This window comes from Canis lupus, chromosome 11 (assembly GCF_048164855.1).
Source record: "Canis lupus baileyi chromosome 11, mCanLup2.hap1, whole genome shotgun sequence".
NCBI lineage: Eukaryota > Metazoa > Chordata > Mammalia > Carnivora > Canidae > Canis > Canis lupus.
Window position 1 is genome coordinate 8,960,172 of NC_132848.1, and position 23,525 is coordinate 8,983,696.

The 23,525-nt window shown below is 39.4% G+C and overlaps 1 protein-coding gene across 2 annotated transcripts in view; it reads left to right on the forward strand.

Moving 5' to 3' along the window:
• Positions 1–23,525, forward strand: part of SRGAP1 (SLIT-ROBO Rho GTPase activating protein 1) — a 270,975-nt gene that overhangs the window by 224,884 nt on the left and 22,566 nt on the right. Inside the window, exons 11-15 of one of the 2 annotated variants that reach the window (XM_072843073.1) lie at positions 3,958–3,985; positions 7,799–7,901; positions 11,623–11,683; positions 11,989–12,066; positions 14,110–14,244. In XM_072843073.1, coding sequence (XP_072699174.1) covers positions 3,958–3,985; positions 7,799–7,901; positions 11,623–11,683; positions 11,989–12,066; positions 14,110–14,244 — 405 coding nt within the window. Of the gene's footprint in view, positions 1–3,957; positions 3,986–7,798; positions 7,902–8,409; positions 8,444–11,622; positions 11,684–11,988; positions 12,067–14,109; positions 14,245–23,525 lie in introns of both variants that reach the window. The other variant, XM_072843074.1, reaches the window with a different exon arrangement.

Below are 23,525 nucleotides of genomic sequence, written 5' to 3' on the forward strand. Positions count from 1 at the left end.
ATCTCTGCCTTTCTTTTAGGATCTTTCGAAGTATTTGCTAGGGAATAAGACTTATATTTTTACAGTATATTACTTGGGAGCTCAACTCTAGAATTAAAACAAACTTGATCAAAATAATACCAACATTTTTCACAGAACTAGAACAAACAATCCTAAAATTTGCATGGACTCAGGAAAGACCCCAAATAGCCAATGTAATGTTAAAAAAGAAAAGCAAAGTGAGAGGCATCACAATGCCTGATTTCAAGCTGTATTACAAAGCTGTGATCATCAAGACAGTGTGGTACTGGCACAAAAACAGACACATAGATCATGGGAACAGAATAGAGAACCCAGAAATGGGCACTCAACTCTATGGTCAGTTGACAAAGCAGGGAAGAATATCCAATGGAAAAAGACAGTCTCTTCAAAAAATGGGAAAATTGGACAGCCACATGCAGAAGATTGAAACTGGACCACTTTTTTACACCATACACAAAAATAAATTCAAAATGCGTGAAAGACCTAAATGTAAGACAGGAAACAATGAAAATCCCAGAGGACAATGCAGGCTGCAACCTCTTTGACCCTGGCCACAGCAGCTTCTTGCTGGACACATCTCCAGAAGCAAGGGAAACAAAAGTAAAAATAAACTATTGGGACTTCATCAAGATAAAAAGCTTCGGTACACTGAGGGAAATAATTAACAAAACTAAAAAGCAACCCTGTGGATTGGGAGAAGATATTTGCAAATGACATATCAGATAAAGGGCTAGTATCCAGAACCCATAAAGAACTCATCAAAATCAATACCCCAGGGACACTTGGACCTGCCTCAGCTCAGGTCATGATCCCAAGGTCCTGGGACTGAGTCCTGCATCAGGCTCCCTGCATGGAGCCTGCTTCTCCCTCGGCCTGTGTCTCTGCCTTTCTCTGTGTGTCTCTCATGAATAAATAAATTAGAAAAAATCCCAAAAATAAATAATCCAGTTAAGAAATGGGCAGAAGACATGAACAGACATTTCTTCAAAGAAGACATATAAATGGCTAATAGACACAAGAAAAAAATGCTGAACATCACCCATCATTGGGGAAATACAAATCAGAACCCCAATGAGATACCACCTCACACCAGTCAGAATGGCCAGGATGCAGAGAAAGGGGAACGCTTCTGCACTATTGGTGGGAATACAAACTGGTGCCGCCACTCTGGAAAACAGTGTAGAGGTTCCTCAAAAAGTTAAAAATAGAACTTCCCAATGACCCAGCAATTGAACTACTGGATTTACCCAAAGGATACAAAATTGTTGATTCAAAGAGGCACATGCACCCTGGTGTTTATGGCAGCATTATCAGCAATAGCCAAATTATGGAAGGAACCCATATGTCCACCAACTAACGAATGAGTAAAAAAAGATGTGGTATATATATATGCAATGAAATATTACTCAGCCACCAAAAAAGAATGAAAACCTGCCACTTGCAACAATGTGGATGGACCTAGAAGGTATTATGCTAAGCAAAATAAGACAAATACCATATGATTTCACTTATGTGTGGAATTGAAGAAACAGATAAATACAGGGCAAGGGAAGGAAAAATAAGATAAAACAGAGAGGGAGACAAACCATAAGAGACTCTTAACTATAGAGAACAAACTGAGGGTTGCTGGATGGGAGGTGGGCAGGAATGGACTAAATGGGTGATGGACATCAAGGAGGGCACTTGTTGGGATGAGTACTAGGTGTTAGTTGTAAATGATTAGTCACTAAATTTTACTCCTGAAACCAATATTTGCACCATATGTTAACTAACCTGAATTTAAATTTAAAAAAAAAAATTTAAGATTCAGATATGTATGGGGGAAAAAGTAAACCTTGACCCTAGGGCCAGACACGTATACTAACAGCATGACCTTGAGTAAATCACTTGCTTCCTATATGCTCATTCTCTTCCATAAAACAAAAATAACAGTACCTGCTTCATAAGGTTTTGTGAAAATTATGAGTTGATGTATAGAAAGTACTTAGAACAGTGTCTTAATAAGTATTGGACATCATTGCTATTTTTATTGTTGTTAGTAATATATTTTACGTCACTTTTCTATGATAGTAAAGTCAACCTTTTGCTTATTCTCCCAACTCACCCTGTGTAATCTCAGCTGGGTCTTGTGCCCCAGAACAAGCTAGATGGTGGTAACTCTCAAATCTTAATCTCCAGCCCTGTCTACCCTGTACAGCCAGCTTCCTGCTGAAGGGTATCCCAGAAGACGCCACTTTATAGTAGATTGTCTCTCCCGCTTATGAATAGCTAGAGATTATTCTGGAGTTCTCTGTCCACCTTCTCCTTTTTCTCATCCCACAAAATAGCAAAAGGCCAGCAGAAGGAAGGGAGCTAGAGTTAAATGACAGAACTGGGTAGCAGGGGGTGGGGGCCCTGGGGAAACAGATTCCTCTCCTTTCTTCCCGCCTCTCCAAGTCATGGCCCAGAACTGATTCTAGTGGCCTGAGTCTGGGTTGAGGAAGGTATTCTCTAATATTAACTATCGTCCCCCATTCAATAAACAGAATGTTAGTCAAATCCTTTGTTCTTCAAAAGCAAATAATGGAGTAAAAGACTCTGTTGCCTGGGAGTGTTTATTCACCATGTCCAACAAGCCAGTTTTCTCCACAGTTGTTACACTGGCCTCACCCCAGGAATCTGAATCACTGCATTATGATAGGATGGGCTGGGCGGACCTGTTGGTGCTGCACCAGGACCCTTCTCTGCCACTGAACTTCAGGCTGTTTCAGGACCACGATCATCATTTTGCAAACAAATTGGTGGAATGGTTCACTCTTCTGCACCCCTTCCACAGCTCCACCCTAAGTGTGAGAAAGAGCAAACAGCAACTACAGACACATTCACACTTGGAATTAGCAGATTGTAGGTGCTTTATGAAAATACAGAGCCGATGTTTAAAACAAGTCAAGGAAAAAAAGAAAAAAAAAAACAAAAAAAAAAAATTAAAAAATAAAACAAGTCAAGAAGCCCAAAAAATTTATATACTTGTGTCATATATATTTATATATATTTATATATTTTATATGTTATATATATTTATATTTTATATATAATAAATATATGCAATAATATATGTAATATAGTATATTATATATATAACATTATATATTATATATTACATATATTATATATATTGCATATATAATATGTAATATGTGTATATATGTATATATAATATATATGTTATATATTATATATACTATTTATTATTGCATATAAAATATATATAACATATTTATTATGTATAGAATATAAATATATAACAAATATATAAATCCAAAAATTCATGTTTTAAGTGACAGGGAACTCTGGAAGGCTATTAGCTTACAGGCTGTAGAATGTAGCATACTTTAATGTCCTTGTACTTAATTTCTGCCAGCATCATTCTGATTATAAAACACAACTTCTCACCTGACCGTATATTATAGAAAGAACACGAACTTAATATAAAGAAGTAGAGTTTTCCAACTCTACTATTTCAAACTCTAGAAATAGAGTTTTCCCAACCCTATTTGACCACCTTCTCCTCCCTGGGTATCAATCAAGACAGGAAATAACTAACGTTCGAACTTCAGATGTGTTTTATCTGTATTTCCTTGTTAACCTAACAGTTAAGATTAAGCAACTATTTCATGTGTTCTGAGTAACAAATAATATCCCGCCTCAAATTGCCAAGTGAAACATGTTTCTCCCATTTATAGGATTTATTGAACTTTAGGCATAGATTTTATGAAATGTTTACTTTGAATTATTTGTCTGTCATTTTATGCTATCCTCATGCTTCCACCATAAAATTTGTAAGTTATTATAAACTCAGCATCTTAAAATAAGGGATGGGTGATACAAAAAATTACCAAATACACATTCTACTGATTCCATTCCTTTTACTTATTTTAATCTTTATTTTCCCCACAGGTCATAGAGCTGAATATATGACTACAAGGTAGGAAAATATTTTATTGTAATTCATTGTGTCTCTCTCTTTTTTTTTTTTTTCTTTAAAAACAAGCAACCATTCAGTGCTGTGAGAATGAACGTGTTTTGTTAACACGGAATATCATTTTGACTCGACAAAACATAGTAACCTGAAATGTTTGGGGTTCTCACCAAACCAGATTTGCTCTGGGAGATCTGAGCATTTCCCAGTGTAATTATAAAGCTCTTTAATGAGTAGACTGCTTAAGGAAGACCTAAATTGAATGGGCTTGGTTTATCTGATCCAAAACACTTTCAGTTCCTAGGAATAGTCTGATTTGATAATTTAATTAAGAAGCAACGTTATGTGCATATCTGCTATGTTAGCAAATAGAAAGCATGATCAGTTACTTTCTGTTCCTACTTTTCCATAAAACGTAGAAATATATCGAACCCTCAGGATTTTAGCTTCTTACCCCGTTTGGGTTCACATTAAAGATTTAACTTTTAATATTACAGCCATCTTGCAATTTTTTTCTTTTGTTTTTTTTTTCCTTTTTTCCATTCATAAAGGGATTGAATCTACTTACTGCTGAGAAAGAAAAGCCTTTTTGGAAGCAGATTAGATTCTGATTTGGGTTGGGAAAAGTTTGCAACTTTTATTTTTCTGTGCCAGCATTTCTGTAACAGCCAGAAATTATTCTAATTAACCTAGCTAGACTTTACACTCTTGAAGCAGAGTTCTCTTTGAGGTGAGAGGCATGTAGAACACTGGTGTACGTGCGTGTGTGTGTGTGTGTGTGTGTGTGTTGCAATAATTGGCAAGTTGATTTTCAAGGCTCTATAATGTTTCTGCTGGGCAGTTTATTCAAAAGGAAGCCTTTCTTCTTGGTGAATCAACTAGAAAGATACACCTGGTGACTTGTCTAAATGTTACAAAAATACTGAGGGTTTTTTTTTTCTACCTCATGTGCATGACAAAGAGGAATATTACTTCTGCATAATATGCAGTTTATGAAGCTTTTTTCATATATATTATCTCTGTGCTATCGAGTGGTTAACCTGTTGTCTGTATATCATAATTAATGTCAGGCACTTCAAAAAAGGATTTGTGTTAAAAAGGGAGGAATACAAATATATTAATCTGCAGTAAGAACTATCATTGCTAAAAGACTAGATACTCATGTTGACCCGACTCGTGCTTCCTCTCCTCCACATGGGGTCCTACACAGGAGGCCAGATTATCCAGAAGTCCTATGGGAGACACCAAACCAGAACGTGTCACACAACCCAAGTGTTGAATGGCATGGCCCCGGTTCTGTTCACTGGATGTGTACATGGTAAAGCCAGAGCCATCAGGCGCCTGATAAGCCACCTCTGCCGCAGAAAGTACTTTGATAAGCACTCGGCAGTTTGTTTTCATGTCAGGTGTCTTTCCCAAGGACCGTCTTCACATCTGTCTCCTACTTTAGAATAGTCAGGAGAGGCAACTTGCAGGCTTATGGTAGACAACTCAAGAGATATATCTTCCATTGCCTCAACCGGGGGTACTCTGCTCGTCTGAGTCACACAGGAGCAATGATCTAGCCCTCCTAGGGGGCTTTGGCTCCACTACAGGATTTGCTTGTCCCACGATTCAGTGACCAAACGAGCGGAGTCTGTGTTCTTACCCCTTAGCTTTGTCAACGGCTCCAGGTGTCAGCAAGTGTGCAGCTCTGCTGGGCCTTGTCATAACTATTTTTTTTTTCTAATTTCTGTGTTGGATGCTTTGAGATCTTGGGGCTTTGCTGATCTTAGAGGGGACTGTCACTCCCAAGGTTAGTCAATTCATTGAAATAGTGAAGGTCCAGTGCTCAAGCATGCCTTTTTGTGTGTGAACCATCCAATCCAGACCCTACCCCCCCAGCCACACCCTTTAGGCTTTCACATTCAAGGTCACTCTCCCCCTTCCCTGATCACCACAAAGCCCAGTACCAGACAACTAGAATCAGTCCCTATTCCCCAGAGCCCACCAAAGTTATTCAATTTAGCCAATCCTAAACCTGCCTGCACTCCCTCTGCCTCCGCAACTGACCTCGGGTGTACCCCTCTCCCATGTAGTACCATGCCCCCTCCCCTTGGAGGTGTGGGTAACAAACTGCAATGGCAGTTGCTTCTGATCTGTTGGCCTCACCATACCTGAATAAAAATAAAGTCTGCATTTTAAAACACTTGTAAAATAACGAGGGGCACCAGGGTAGTGCATTCAGTTGGGCATTGATGCTTGGTTTCAGCTCAAGGTCACGAGATTGAGACCAGCGATGGGCTCTGCACTGGGGGCGGAGTCTGCTTGAGGCTCTCTTTCCCTTTCCCTTGGCCCTCTCTTCCCTCCCCCCGTAAATAAATTAAAATTTAAAATCTTTAAAAATCACTTGTGAAATAATGAAAAGAGTGGCTGAAATCAAGCAAGTGCAGTTAAACCCCTTGGTGGGTGACTGTCTTGGTTCTTATGCCCACGAGATCCTTTCCTCGGTGAATAGCACAGAATCCAGGGTCTACAAGAGATTTCAGAAACTTCAGCAGTGGCTGGACATGACATGCCCCTGGTAGAAGTTTCCATATTCACGTCTAGACACTTGCGAAAACTCCTCTTAACCTCTCAAGCATGTGGGGCTTCGGGTGCCGCTTGCGCACACCCAGTTAGCCCTGTGAGCCCATCAGCTAGTTGAGTCTTAGAATTTACCAGTGGAAGGCAGGCAGGTTTGCTCCTCTGCCTCCCTTGATAGCCTAAGAATGTGATAGTATCTTATGAATCTAGTCCGTCTTCCTCATACTCTTGGGATTTTATTGCTCACCTAGCCTTCCTAAGCTTCAGTGAACTGGAAAGGTAATTCTTCCTAGACAGTCTGCAGCGTAATGAAGGGCTTTGCCTAATTTCCAGATGTGATGTATACCCTCCTATAAGCCTTCCAATTAAGAAGTTAAAATTGGACTGTCTGGAGAGCAGTCCTGGGACTCTTCCACGTGTTCCAGTCAGCACAGTTGTAGAAGCTGAGTCAGGTGCTTCTGGCCTTCTGTGCTCTAAAGGAAGAGGCCAGAGAGGCTCTCTCTCTCTCCATGACAGAGCAAGATGATGCAGGGTCTCAATAGAGTGCGAGGTGCACCTGATACACATCCGTTAGAGAGACTAGCTTAGGCCTCGAAGCAAGCAGACTGGAGATGGAGAATCCAGAACAGAATAAAGGGGTGCCTCCTAATGCTCTAAATATTTAAGCGATGAGATAGTTTTTATAAAGAAATAATAATTCATATGAGCCTGTGTCCACCCCCTCCCTGAGAAAACACTGAAACCCCAAACTCATTTTTCACTTGTGACCCCATCAGTAGTCACTTTTGCATAAACTAAAGCCCCATTTGTATCTGAGGAATATTGAACAGATGAGATTATTTGCGCTGAAGAATTATGTTGTAACTAAAAATGTTATATTTAATTTCTCATATTGGGATTTATCAAGATCCCTGATTTTTATGACTCATTGGGTTTTCTCTGTGACTCATAAGCCAGTCGAGTTTGTAACACTTGGCCAGATAGCTCACAATCCCATTTTTAAACAAACTAGCAAACAAATGTCATATACAGCATGCAAGAAAAGGGGTAGTCTGAATGTATGGTTTGTATAGTTTTTGATTACATAGGTGAAAGTAAATAAATGGGAAAGGGGGGAAGGACTATTTTCCCCCATGGGTGGGGGTGGAGAGGGAACACAAGAATTCCTGTTTGTTTGATTTTGATGTGACCTATGGGTGTTTAATTTATTGTTTGATTTCTGCCGTGCTCAGTAATTATATTCCCTTCCCTTAGGCCTCCAAATGTTCCCCCTAAGCCCCAGAAACACAGGAAGTCCAGACCCCGCTCACAGTATAATGCTAAGTTGTTTAATGGGGATTTGGAAACATTCGTCAAGGTACTGGCACCAGCCATCTGAGTGGCTGATCTCCACGCTTCTTACTATAATGGTCTCAGCCTCTCATAAAAGGAGGCAGGTCATTATGTCCAAGTCTGTCCTGGGGCTCTTTGCTTTCCCAGAAAATCAATATAATATTTCCTGAAGTCAGAGAGGAAAGAATATTTGGTTTGAGTGCCTTCAGAAGAGAAAATAAATGTGGGTATTATGCTGGCAAAAGAGAAGGCCCTCTTCCTTTCTTAAAAAAATAAAAAAGGGTGGGGCCATAATTTGTGCAAAAAGGAAAAGAGCTACCTGATAAAATACTCTGTTTTTACTCCTGCAAATTAGATGGCACAAAATTGTTAAAGTATATGTAGCTCTGAAGCACAGCAAGAGTTTGGATTTCCCATGACTTTAGGAATTCATTATATTGGATAAATTGTAAGACCCTGTGGTCTGTATCTTGTATCTCTGCTGTGTTTACTCTGTCTTCTTTTTCATCCTGTATTTCTGATAATGCTTCTAGCCGAGGACGAAGGAACTCACACGCGAGACATCAGGTATAGTGCTACAGGGAGGCGAGGGCACAACCTCTTTTACTCCTGGAATCATTTTCAAATCATAATCATGCTTGGCTTTAATGAGATGTTTTAAGGTCTTTGAAAGAAAAATGTTTGCAGTTGGAAATTAGGTTTAAAAATAGGTTTTACTATTTATAGATTCCTCTCTCACTTACTATAGAAAGAATTATAGAAATCAAACACTGACTTAAGAGGAATTGTCGTTTCTAGTAAAAGTGGGACCCTACTCTTCAGCCATCTTGTATGTTGGCAAAGTGAACACCAATAAAAAATAAATTTATTATTAAAAAAATATATAGCTAAAGTGGATAAACACTTAGTTTTCACCTTACGTATTTGGCAGTTGTACCAAGTTTGAGTCGAGGGCTTTTGTTAAGGCAAGTCAATATTCAATACCAAATGCACATTAGTACTGGATTATGGACCCTCATGTAAATTATACAAAAAAGAGAAGAGCTTTCTCTTTCGTGGCTAACATTTTATGTCACGGACTCCATTGTTTCTGAAGAGTAAATTTATGTAGGAAACCACATCATTAGCAACCTCCCTTAACATGTTACAGATGTCTTCATGTCTTTAAAGGGAGATCTTGTCAAATATGTGCATTAATGGGTAAAAAATGTGTGTGCGCGCATGTGGCAAGGACAGATAGATAGATAGATACACATATGCTTGCACACACACAGAGATTGAAAGCCACCGGACAGTCTAAATTGCAATCACAAACCCACTGCTGTAAGCCTCCAAAGAGCCTTATTGGCTCTAATTTAATATAAAATTATTGTCAAATTTGATTAGTTTCCCAGCCCAAGGCTTATAAGCAGGGGCAAATTAGATGGAGAGAAGGGAAGATAAAGATAAGATGAGAGCAGAGATGTGCAGCTGATGGCCTGACAGAGAGAATATAGAAAAGCTCAAAGAAACAAGTGTGTGATTCCGTTCTATTTGATAACACAGTACGAGGGTGACTGCTTAAGATGCTAGGAGAGCTCACATTTTTAAAACATTTTTTCATTAAGAACAGTTAATGGAAACCAAACTTAGGTACTAAAGAAGGAGTAAACCAGTTATCATGGGCAATTCACTTAGGTAAGCTCTTGCACGTCCCAGATGGCATATTAGAGAATCTTGGGTTATAGCAGTGAAACAGTGGATCTCGAGATCCCTGTGCTTCCGAAAAGTGCTCCATCAGTTGAGGTCCCCACAATATCATTGTGAGACAGCAAGAGCAAATCACCTTTCCTTTTTCCTGTGGGGAAACTGAGGCACAAAGGGATAGATTTGAATGATACGTGGAGCACAGCCCATTGTTTCACTTCTTATAAAATATTTTCCACCACAGCATCTGGCATCCATGAAATGAAATCAAAACACACACACACACACACACTTATTACTTTTTTGACCCCAAAATTCATTGTATCTGAATAAAATACTGATGGTAAGCAAACGATTGGCAATTACCTGAGTAAATGTAAAAATGAAAAGATTTTTTTAAATAATGTGCAAACTTAAGACATTTTTATTTAGAACTCTCTTAGTGCAAACATTTTTCTTTTAATAACATTTTATTCTTTCTTTTTGTTTTAATACTAAGTTCTCAGCAGAAGTGCGAACTAATATTCTCCTTTTATCACTTACATTTAAATATTTGTTGCTCTTTTAGATTACAGTGTTAAGTGAATTGTTCGTGTAAGAGTTACTTCAAAAAAAAAAAAAAAAAGAGTTACTTCCCCTAAAACACACTTGTATCTTAAAGAAAAATCCGCTCACATACTCAGTAAGTGTCAATGTAATTACATTGCTCTTCTTGAGCTAACTGGTCCACACTAAAGAGTTTTTATTCTTAAGGACCTTCTCTAAGAAATTAATAAAATGTACATCCCTAAAACAAATTAGCTAATTAGAGAAGCTTAATACAGTCTCCAGAAGTGATTGAAGCATTAACTGGTTTACACACTGATTAGATGGTCTTAAAACCTAAAATAAAACTTCCTCAAGAAGTGTATTAGCCATTCTAGGAATAGTAAAGAGTTTTAATGGCTCAGCTGCATTATTCCCAGTCCTTCCCCTGTTGCTTAAGTGGAAAGGTTAGTGGATTCTGAATTGTTCTAATATATTAAAGCAACCAAATTCTTCTTGTGTTTCAGAATAAAATTCCTCATGAATTAGTACCTGATGTCTGCTAATTCATTTTGAACCTCCATGTTTCCTGTAAAGATCTAATTCCTGAAAGAGCAGAGTCTTTAAAAGTACATGAAAAATAACTCCATAGTCAGTAACCTTCTTTAACTACATGGAGTGCATGGCATTGATGCATATTTAACTGTGACTTCAGCAGCTCCTTCATCTCATCTGTCATCCTATACATGTTTTAAAACATTTCCAGAATTCACATTTGTTCAGTACAGTGCACTGACTATATTACAAGACGTGGGGAAAGAGGCCAAAAACTGCCCCTTCCTCAGGAAACAAGATCTAATGGGATGTGCATTTGTGCAGTTTTTTCATAAGCCTAAAAACGATGAAAAATCTATAAGGATGAGTAAGTTCTGGTGAAAACCAAATGGATATATAACACATTATAATCATCTATAAAGCAATCTTCATATCATGCATCTGGAAGCATGTAAGTTTGTTTTATGACAGTTATCATCCAGATGGCGTGCTCTCAGGGATGTCACGGAGAGGATCCCGAGATGTCTGAAAGGTTGGGTTTAGTGACCAGTACAGCCAGTCAGCCCTAAGATGCTGTGGTTGGAATACACAGAGTTCTCTATAGGTCCATTAGATTAATTACTTGTATAAATAACCCTTAATAAAAGGAGTGATTCATGTGTTCACTTTGATACATGAGCCTAAAAATAAGTAAAAGAGATGAATTAGCTTTGACATCTCTAGACATAACAGAGGAGATTGAAACAGAATTGCCTTAATCGTATTTAATTTGGTTTGCTCCAGAACTGAAATATACCTTTGGTTAAGTATAATTTTTATTTTTGGCCTTAGTGGAATATTTTAGAGGGGGAAGTATTTGGAAATGATCATCTAAAAGAGTAAAAAAGTACTCTCCAATTAGGGTTAAACTGTGAACTTTATTATTATGTGTGATTTATGCCTCTCTTTTGTGGTTGACTGGTTTCCATCTCTTTACCCAGGACTCGGGACAGATTATCCCTCTCATTGTGGAAAGCTGTATTCGGTTCATCAATCTCTATGGTAAGGCATAAACTATGGAATTCTTCTTTTGTCTTTGGGGTTTTTTTAAAAAAGATTGATTGATTGATTGATTGATGTAATTGCTACACCCAACGTGGGACTTGAACTCACAACCCTGAGATCCAGAGTTACATGCTCCACTGACTGAGCCAGCCAGGTGCCCCTGAAATTCTTACTTAAAAAAAAAAATCCCTAGGGTCACTTCAGTAAATGTATATTTTCATTTAACGTTTGGTTATTGGGAAAAGGGGGACCTAGAGGTTGTGATGGGATTTTTCAACCTCTCCATCTTCTGTTCTCTTTAGGTCTTCAGCATCAGGGGATTTTCAGAGTGTCTGGTTCCCAGGTGGAAGTCAATGATATTAAAAATTCATTTGAGAGAGGTAACTGCATGTCTGTACCCATAAGCAAACCATGTCAAAAAGGCATCATCTGCTCTAGATTAAAGTGGCATACTCATTCCGTATATTGGAAGTGACTCATCCCAGCTGCACGTCAGGAATGTTTTCCTTCCTCTTAATACCACCCCCAGACTCCTTCCCCATGACCTTAGTTGGTGCCTTACTCTCATTGTAATTGGCTATCAAATAAATCCTACTGCACTGTTACTTTGCACATTATAACTAGCAAAACACTTTAGTGTTAGGCAGACCCAGAATCAGATCACTCTTCCAGTTACTGATCATTTGATTTCAGTCAAGTTACTCCTCTCCTGTTGGGGCCTCAGTTTCATCATCTGCGGAATTCCAGGATTGGTGTAAGGATTAGGTATAATCAGTGAAAATGCCTGACTCTGTGGGGATGGCTTAGTTATTAATGCACCTCGATTGTAATGATTTCTATCATGTCCACTCCTGGCTACGTCTGCACCTTCCTTCCTCGGCTTGGAGGTCAAGCCAAGCGTGCAGAGTGAGGGGCATCATGGCATGGAGGCAAGGCAAGCTTCTCTCTCTCTGCCCCTTTTCCCTTGGCAGGGAGCCCTTGAAAGTTTGAAACCTTAGTGGAAGTGGTAAACTTGGAGCCAGATTGTTTTCCTGTTCCAAGTTCTCTGACTGAAAATGATGTGTAGAGCAGAGTAGCCTGCCCTCTCAGCAGCTAAGCAGTCCACGTCTCTTATAGGAACCATATTCAGCATAATTTGAAATATATAAAGCATCGGTTTCCTGTGCCAGTCCCCACAAGCAAACTGGTTCATTATTTTTCCTTGGAAAATCCCCTAGTATTTTTAATTTGTTTCTGATCTCTTTGGGTGAGGCATTCTCCCGGGGGGGGGGGGGGGATATTTTGGTGAATTTGTGTTCAGTGATCTGCCAAAGAAAGTGGAGAAAAAGGAATCACAAGTCCCTGAAAATAAGCTGCCTAAGAGGCCAAAAAAAAAAAAAAAATAGTTTGAAATGTACAGTTTTTTATGAACCTTGAAACGGACCTGTGATTAGAAATTGGAGTTTGATTTCATTAAGGCTACATATTATGTTGAACTTAAGAAATGTTTTTTAACTTCTTAATTTTAATCTCAAAAAAAAACAGAATTTTAATCTCAATTTAATTCTCAGGGGAGTGGAATAGCCATGCCAATTATATACATTTTAAAACTGCTTACCATAAAGAATATAATTTCATATCTGTGATATATTTTTAAAATTTCTACCTTTTATACAAAAATCCCTGGTACTGGGGATCCCTGGGTGGCGCAGCGGTGTTTAGCACCTGCCTTTGGCCCAGGGCACGATCCTGGAGACCCGGGATCAAATCCCACGTCGGGCTCCCGGTGCGTGGAGCCTGCTTCTCCCTCTGCCTGTGTCTCTGCCTCTCTCTCTCTCTCACTCTATCATGAATAAATAAATAAAATCTTTAAAAAAAAAAAAAAACAAATCCCTGGTACTATTAAGGGTACATTTTCAAATTCCTCTGTCTGATTCCCAAATCTTCCACTGCTGAATGCAGCTTTCATATGTGCCATGAACACCATTGTGCCATTGCGGGAAACATTTGTTCAATTGTAGGTATTCACCATTAGATGCATCCTATAATATTTCTGATATTGTGACTATATTGTATCCTTTTCCCAGTAGGATAAAGAATCGAATGTAGTATTTGAATTCATGTCAAGCTAAGATTAGATTTTAACTTTAAGTCCCACAATATTTTATTTTAAGATTTGAGTAACTCGTAAGGGATTATTTGGTAACATAAGATATTTAAAAAGCTTTATTTCAGCAAACTATTTTTAGGTTAATCATGGGTTGGGATATCTAAACCAATTATTTTAATTTTAGTACCATATAATCTTTCATAAAGTATAATTAAAAGATACATGTATATATAGAAATGGGTGTGAGTATAGAAACATATTTTCGTTCAGAGAAAAAAAGAGCACTGTGCACATAACTAATTTTTTTTTTTTTTTTTTTTTTTTTTTTTTGTAGGTGAAAACCCCTTGGCTGATGACCAGAGTAACCATGATATTAACTCAGTTGCTGGCGTTCTGAAGCTCTATTTCCGTGGGCTGGAAAATCCCCTCTTTCCTAAGGAAAGATTTAATGATCTGATTTCTTGTATCAGTAAGTGGATTTCTTTCTTTCTTTTTTTTTTTAAGTCTTTTCCCACCAGAACTGTTTCACTAACCAATTTCCTGGAAAAGGCAGTGACCCCTCTTCACATATCCTCCCCCTAACCATTACCCCATTACCACCAAATTTTTGAGACCATTTGTTTTCTTTCTGGATCCAACATGAGTCATCCTCCCAGCTGTGGCCTCTCCCTCAACTGAGTGGGTTTCCCTCCTGAACATCACAAGCTCCATAGAGCCCAAGAACTTCCCACTTAGTGGTTGGAATAGAGCAGAAAGGCAGGTGCCAACCTGCTAAGGGAGAAGAGGAAGCTGTAAGCATGGGATGTGACTTCTTTTTTGGCTTTTGGCTCTTCTCTTTCTTTGCTAATCTTTGGACTGGAGTAATTTTTCCATCTGGTTATGTCCAGAACTAAGGTAAAATGATGTAAATGGTCTCTAGTATGGTGCAGGGATGCGAGGTGGTAATTACCTGTCCGCGGGCATCCGCAGCCAATAGGCAGAGCTGCTCTGAGACTAATTCAGGACATCCCATGACACTGATGATGATGAGCAGCAGCAGATAGAGCATTGCTGGTTTATTCAGGGAGGCTTCTGACACTATAGGACAGAAGGTGAAAGTAGTAATCCCGGGAATTAGGTATTAACCACATGGAGTTCCATTCCTCCCAAAATGCCATGCCCTTCTTAGTCTCAGTTCCCAGGCAGGAGCCTAGAGCTGACTCAGATCGCATAGCAAGGGCAGTAAGAATACGGATCGAGGGCACCTGGATGGCTCAGCGGTTGAGCATCTGTCTGTCTTTGGCTCAGGGCGTGACCCCGGGGTCCTGAGATCGAGTCCCGCATTGGGCTCCCTGCAGGGAGCCTGCTTCTCCCTCTCCCTGTGTCTCTGCCTCTCTGTGTCTCTCATGAATAAATAAATAAATGTTAAAAAAAAAAAAAAAGAAGGACCAAGTGCCTCTGAGGAAGAAACCTCACCCACCCCCCACTTCCCAACCAGTTCACCCTCCAATACCCAAGTCCTGCTCATCTCAAAAATCCTTCCAGCTTACGCTTCCTTGCCCGTTGCCATCACCAGCGCTGTGGCTCCTCCGTGGGGCTGCTGCTGACAGTCTCCTCGGTGGACTCAGTCCCTGCTTCTGGGTTGTGTCATCTTTTGCCACCACCCCCGTCCTCCGGGCCATTCTATCCTTCACCCTGCCGCTGGATCCGACAGGGCAGATTGGGTTACGTCACTCCCACCCACCCCGCCTTTTTAAGACCTATTGCAGGATTTCCCACCTGAAGGCACAACCTGGGTATGACCAGCTCATAGAATCGAATTCTTCCTCTATCTGATCTCTTCCTACTCGCGTGCACGCCTCTCCTGCCACCCTTTCCCTGTTTATATATCAGCAATAGCAAACAGCAGGCATGCCAGGCCATCGCCTACCTGCGTGCCTTTGCCCACTCTCTTTGGTCCACTGTCTCTGGTAGCTGTTTGGCATCTGCTGTGAAGGCTTTCCTGACCTGGCGCTCCTCCTAGCCTGCCATCCTAGCAGAGCCAGCCACTCTCTCCTCTACTGACATTCCACTGTGTGCGTAGGTCCATCATTTTTCTTAATGCCCCACATTGACAGTGTTTAACCCCTTCCTCCTCTGCTAGGGAGAGAATTCAGGAAAGAGGCTCCAAATGCAGGCTTTGGGCTCCAATAGCCTAGGTCCAGATTGCTCCCCAGCTCTGTGACCTTCGGCAGGTTTCTTACCCTCTCTGCATGTAGTTCCTTCAGCTGTCAGGTAGGGAGCATAGCAGACCGTATATATCACAGGGCTGTGAGCATTCAATGAGTATTAATACCTGTAAAGGGCCAAGAAGAGTGCCTGGCAAAGAGTATGTTACATGAAATGCCTCCAGTGAACTCCAAGGCCTGTGAGGTCTTAATAGATTATTCAATTTTGCAGCCCTTAATACTCGGCAGGGTGAATTCCAGGTACGTGCTAAGTACCGAATTCATAGTTGTTAAATGTCTTCACCAAAATTCCTTTGGTGGAATTCATGCCTAAAATCCTGGCTCTCGCTGGACTGAGTTCCCCGGTCGTTATTCCCCCTACCCCCACCCCACACAGCCTGATGTTTTGTGTTGGATTCAGAAGTGTGCCTGTGGTGTCCATTCCAAGGCCCTTACACAGCCTGAGTCATCACAGCAGGCCTGTGACCCAGCTGGAAAGAACAGAAAAGGAGGTGTCATGCTTCTGGAATTCTCCTTTGGCCTTGTCCAAGAGATTTTCCTTACATCCTAGCCAGAAAGCTTTAACCTGGAAAAATAATAAAGCACTGTACGGTGCTTAGTGGTTTTCTAGGTACATACATCCTATCAGCGTTTCTGCTCACATGTACCAGTAGGATAAAGCACCTTGGACTGCCTTGTCTGTATTGTAGAAGGACTTCATACTTTCACTGACCAAGAAATATTTCGTTGTGGTTGTTAAAATCTGAACCATAGAGTCAGAAAGATCAGGGTTCAAATGCTAGCTTCACCACTTGGTAACTTGGTAACCTTGGGCAGAGATTGATACTTAATCTTACTGAATTATCTATTGTTTTACCTATTTCATAAAGTCTGTGTGAAGAATAAATGAGATGATTCATATAAAGTGCAGCATCGCGCGGCACACGGTAAACCCCAATAAATGTTGCTAGCTATCATCATGGCAACTGTTACGAGTACCCCCACTATGATCTGAGGTCATCTATGCCAGCACCTCGGTTAGCCACTTACCAGTCTGTCTGTTCCTTGACATAATTACCTCGCATGCATTTAGAAATGATGCTAGTATAACCCAGAAGCATCATTGTGGTGGTTCCAGCATGATTTTTCCCAGCCCATAAAGTGTTTCGTAACAATTGAAGTCAAGCTGTCTCACAGTGGAAGAGTCAGGCTTAGTGAAATATGAGGACCGTCGGGGAAGAAAATGGAAAATCTATGGAAATATCTTTTCATGCAGTGTCTTACGTGTGCAAGTGAAGAAGTTGCAAAGACATCCCCGCTGTATTAAAACAGTAGATTGATTAAAGAATGCATAAATAAATAAAACAGTAGATTGATGAAAAACAATGGATTAATCATCCTCAGGTTAGGGGCGCCTGGGGGGCTCAGTTGGTTAAGCATCTGCCTTCGGCTCAGGTCATGATCCCGGGGTCCAGGAATCAAGCCCTGCATCGGGCTCCCTGGTCGGTGGGGAGCCTACTTCTCCCTCTCCTCCTTGCTTGAGCTCCTCTGTCTCTGTCTCTGTCTCTCTCTCAAGTAAATAAATAAAATCTATTTTAAAAATTAAAAAAAATAATCCTCGTATTAATTTTTATGAAAATAGTCTCTATCCCAAGACCTGCATCTCAGAGAAGCAGGAGTCCAGGGTTTAAGGCTGCTAAGGATGCTAATCAGTAGACATTTACCTGTGCTGGTAAGTTAAGTAGTATTGTCCCTGTTTTGGTTAGTGCTGTAGATACAGAGTTGCATAGTGTTGAGCTGTCTACCCCAAACCTACTTTTCCCCATAAGTCCTGTTATATTTTAGTGCATAGTTTTGCAGAATAGGATGTTTTTCAAGAAGACATAATGAGTGACTATATATAACGACTCCTTTTCTTCCAATATCTAATCTCTTAAAAAGGAAGGGATTTCTAGCCATTATTGAGTATTGATCTCTAAGCAAGCATTTTCTCATACCAGTGTGACCTGGATGTGCCATATTTTTTCTGGATTTTCTTTAAATTGTTTGAGAATGGTATAATATGTCATTCATCCTTATGTCTTCTCATCGATGTTAGGATTTTTGATGATTTGAACCATTGGTTAATTGCCAAACTTAATTAACTTAACTTAATCTGCAAAACTTCCTAGGAAACTTCCTGGGGATTCAAAGACTTGATTTTTGCATTCAGAAGGTTTAAAAAAGAATAAGGAGTGCAGATATTTACAAATAAATGCAGTCTAAGTTAGTATGTAATTGAAGCACAAAGATTTAGAAACTCTAGGAGAAAGAGAGAGAGATCTCACACGGGTCGATTGTTTTTATCCACGTCATCTTCTCTTAGCATTGTCATAATTGGATTGATTTTCCCTATTAAGTAAGTATCATGTGATACTTACTTTGTATAGAAAAATCTTCCCTTTGCATCTTTTTTAAGAGTTTATGTAGGTCTCTGAGGCTCCTGAGGGGCTCAGTTGGCGAAGGCCAAGCATCTAACTCTTGATTTGGGCTCAGATCATGATCTCAGGTCGTGATATCAAGCCCCCCTCCCCAGTGGGCTCTATGGGGCTCCTCTCCCTCTCTCTAAAATAAATAAATCTTTAAAAAAAAGTTTACATTGGTCTCTAGTTACCACTACTTTTTGCTTATTTTTGGAGCATTTGGGAAAGATTTTTTTTTAAGTGATAAGTTATTAATGTGGGATATTTTATTTATGTCCCAAAATACTATATTCTCTGGAAGCTTGCAAATATATATAGTAAAAGAAAATGGGTATTAGCATGCTCTCGCTCACTCTCTCTCAAAAAAAACAAAACAAAACAAAACAAAACAAAAAAACTTATCTGGATAAAGACCTGGACGACTCCAGTGCAATATAAATTTGAAGTGACAAACTTGGTAGTTTCTCACCCGAAGATTGTTTGTGTTTGGTTGGGTTTTTTGTTTGTTTGTTTGTTTGTGTTTGTTTGTTTGTTTTTAAACCATCCACTTTGTGAATAGTTTTGTAACTGCTCCAGACTAGGCCCACATATTCTAAGCAGCTTCTAGAATGTACATATACCATGGCTTTGAGATTCCCTGGGGCGGAAGTCCAAAAAGACTTGCCCTAGATGAGCTAATCAAGCAATTTGTGATCTTTACTGGCTGCCTCAGGGCTGAGCCCAGATGACACATTTGCACTTCATTTTACATTTTGTGTTACTATCTAGATGACTACTTGAGCACAAGGAAACTTTTTTTTAGGAGGGCCTTTTACCTATCACAATACCAACATGTGGTCTTGGAGAATACTTGAAAAATACACAGATGCATACGATCCCCCATCCTCAAAGAGAATCAGTGGTGTATAGACATTTTGTTCAATGTCCTTCTGCTCTTTTTATATTCATGTGCACACACAATTTTTTTTAACAACCAAAGTGGAACTGTACTGTCCATTCTGTTCATAACCAACCTTCTTTTTGACTCTTTTATTATACAAAAATTCGAACATCTGTAAAAAAAGATACAGAAAATTATAATGAACCCCGTATAAACAATCACCTAACTTTAACAATTTACATTTCTTGGACAAAATTATCCCATTTCTATCCCTTCCATCATCTCCCTGACATTCTAACACTTCCTCTGCATATACGAATCTCTGGAAGATGAGGATTCTTTTTTTTTTTTTAATACTACATGGCCGTGATGTCATTGTTATACCTTAAAAAATAACAATAATTCCTTAATTCACAGAACTCAATCTATTAATGATTATTAGAAAGATTTGCAAGCATTTCGTTTCCTACTTAGATGTGCAGCTGGTAACTCTCATATCGAGGCTAAGCCAAGATTCTTCTAAATGTACTAGGACATCTCTTGGTTTTTCTCTTTCCCTTTTCATTCACACACATATGCTATTGATGCACACAACTGATTAAGACCTTGACGTTGTTAGAACCTAACAGTGAACCTAAAAATGACCTGGGACTAGCAAACTCACCTTGAACGCTGCCCGTTCAGCTTTGCAGCTCAGAAATATTTGTGTGGCTGCCCTTAAATAAACCATCTCTAAATGTGGCCATTCATTTCCTTCCCTGCTGTCATACTTGAGGATGAATTTGCATCTGGTGATTTATTATTTGTTTTCTGACAAATACTTTTGCAGATAGTGCCAAACAGAGGAACTGGCATTTCCAGAGTGTAATGGCCATTTGAGATTTTTTGCCATTTTCTGAAGTAACTTGTGTTTGTGCAGTGAATTTTTCACACACGTTCACACGGAGCCATCAGAGCCCCGTGCTGTGAAGTTGGGATGCTGACCTAGGAACCTGGCAGGGCTGGGAAAAAAAACATGAACAAGCCTAGGGAGCTTGGAGCATGTGACCAAGATTGAATGAATTTCACTTTTCCCTAATTACATGAGATCCTGGATTGTGGAAACAAAGGCCAGCTTAAAAGAAATTCAGATGAAATACTGATTTTTTCCTTACTGACAACTTTTCTGCGGGGAAGAAAAGATGCATCTATTCACGGGGCATAAAATTGTGAAAGACTATGAATTGCCACACTCAGAAGCAGCTGGGAAGGCACATTAATTAGAACGTATGGAGCAACCATAAATTTCCACCTGCTAACTGGACTCCGGAGAGTAAATGAGTCATTAGTACCAGAGCAGGGCTCCTGTAGGATGTACGCTGCAGGCCTGTTGAGCAAGCAGCCAGGTAATACCTGAGTCCTGCCCACAGCCACCGTGCTCTGAGGCCTTCGGGACAGATGGATTTGCTACTAGTTCAGGAAAGCCAGCAGTTCTGTTTTGCTTTGATTTATGTTTACGGTGGTTGCAGAGAATGTATACCAGCCTCCCATAATTTCATCTAGTCCTTTTGGTGTCATTTTTTGTACATTCTTGTTGCCTTTCTCTCCTGAAATCTTTCATTTGCGTCTCATGATGCCTTCCTCCCCCAATTCTTTTTAAATTGTGGTAAAATTTATATAACATAAATCTTATTATCCTATCCATTTTTAAGTGTACAGTTCAGTGGCATTAAATACATTCACACTGTTGTGTCATCATCACCACCGCCCATCTCTACAACTTTTTCATCCTCCCAAACTGAAGCTCTACGCCCAGAAAGCAACTCCCCCTAACCCCTGACAACCACTGTGCTGCTTTCTGCCTCTACGACCTTGACTACTCTAGATACCTTGTGTAAGTGGAATCAAACAGTATTTGTCTTCTTGTGGCTGGCTTATTTCACTTACACTGTCTTCAAGATTCATCCAGGTTGTATGAGAATTTCTTTTTTAAGGCTGAATAAGGTTCCTTGGGTATATATATATATATATATATATATATATATATATATATATACCTCATTTGTTTATCCACTCATCCGTCAGTGATCGTTTGGGTTATTTCTGCCTCTTGGCTGTCACAAATAATGCTGCTGTGAAATTGGTATATCGATACCTATTCTGTGGAAGTGTTGAATCACGGTATTGTACACCTGGAACTAAAACTACACTGTATGTCAACTAACTGGAATTTAAATAAAAAACTTTTTAAAAACCAATGAGTTAAAAGAAAAGTAACCACCAAACAAACAAATAAATACCTGTTCCCCCGGGGTTTTGTTTTTTTTTTAAGATTTTTTAAAATTTATTCATGAGAGACACAGGCAGAGGGAGAAGCAGGCGCTCTGCAGGGAGTCCGATGTGGGACTCGATCCCAGGACCCCAGGATCATGACCTGAGCCGAAGGCAGATGCTCAACCACTGGGCCACCCAGGCGCCTCCCCACCACCATCCCCCTCCACCAGTTATGTTTAAATGAAAGTCTGAAAACAAACAAACAAACAAACAAACAAACAAATAAATAAATAAATAAATAAATAAATAAATAAATAAATAAATAAATAAATAAAAGTCTGAAACTACTTTTAAGGGGTAGGGGGAACTCAATTTAGAACTGAGAGATAGAAACAAGAGGATCTTAAATTAAGCCTCTTGGGCGTAATGCCTGTGTCTTCTAGCCTGAAAATGGCTTGTCCACTCTGGGATTTGACAAAGATTAAAGATCAGTAATATATGAAGAGTAGTTCCTTTCATATTCTTTCATTTTTTTCTCTAAGACCCCCAAATTAGGCTGAAGTTGCTAAAGCCGTCTCCCTGACAGTTGACCTTAACTTTATACTGAGGATTAGCCTGGAGAATCAGTGGACTTCGCTTATGAAACAGTCCACGTCCTCAGTAAACAATAACAGAAGTTTTGTTGTTTTGTTTCTAATCATAACCCTTATATGGATCTATTTGTGGCTAGAAAAGAGTAGAAGTTATTGCCAGTCAGGAGACCATTAATGGGACAGTTCGTCACTGCAATTTATAATTTGCATAAATATATTAAACCTTGCAACTGTTTGGTGTGAGGCATGAATAGAAAGTCATTTATGCACATAGTTTTTTAAGGACCAGAGAATAGATGCTAGTAAATCTCAATATTTACTTTTAAGAATGAGTCATAAGTCATTTCAAGTCAAGGCTGAGAACCACTGGTTTAAGAGGAATTGGAATGGGAAACTGAATTAGGAAAGTATTATCATGGTCCAAGTTAAAAATAATAAAGATTTCGATTACAAAATTAGCAGCGAGATATCCAGGGGTAGAAGCAACAGAACTTCTGTTCTACGCAAAAATGAAAAATGAAGCGAAAATACCACCTTCCTAGAAGGGATGGTCCTAAGCTTGAGACCAGATGTGCTTGCCATTGAAGAGAACAAGCAAAGATCCTTGAAGGCTGACTACATTTATAGGTCGGAGAGGGTCAAAAAACTGAGAAGTAGAAAGAGAATCAGTTGACTATTGTGTCAGAAATGAAGTCCTGGGGGAAAAAAAAGAAGGCAGCCTGAGATTTTCCAGTAGGATATTTGAATATCTCAAGAGCAATTAAGAGCAAATGTAGTAATATGAAATTAGATTAAGCTTCAGAAATGTTTCTGAAATATTCTTTGAAATTTTTTTCCCAGGAGTGCCTGACAGGCTCAGTCAGTAGAGCATGCAACACTTGATCTTGAGGTCATGAGTTCTAGCCCCGTGTTAGGCATGGAACCTACTTAATTAAAGAAAAATAATAGATAAATTGAAAAAGAAATATTTTTCCCAAACATATCCTTATTGGACATCTTCAAAGTTGTGCTTTATAAAGGGGGTGCCTGGCTGGCTCAGTTGGAGCATGCAGGTTTTGATCTTGGGTTTGTGGGTTCAAGCTCCACCATGGGCATAGAGATTGCTTAAAAATAAAATATTTTTTTAAAAATGTATTTTACTTGATAAAGTACTTTGAAATCCAAGAAAGACAACCAGCTTAAACAGAGAATAGATCTTAGTCCTAGCTCTACCCATCCAGCCAAGTAAAAGGGGTAAGCTGCTTACTCCATTCTCGTTTTCCTAATCCATTAAATGGCGATGACATTGCATGCCCTGCCTACCCCACAGTATTGTTATCTGCATTAAATTGGACAGCAAATAGGAAAATGTATTGTAAAATACAGACCACTGTGCA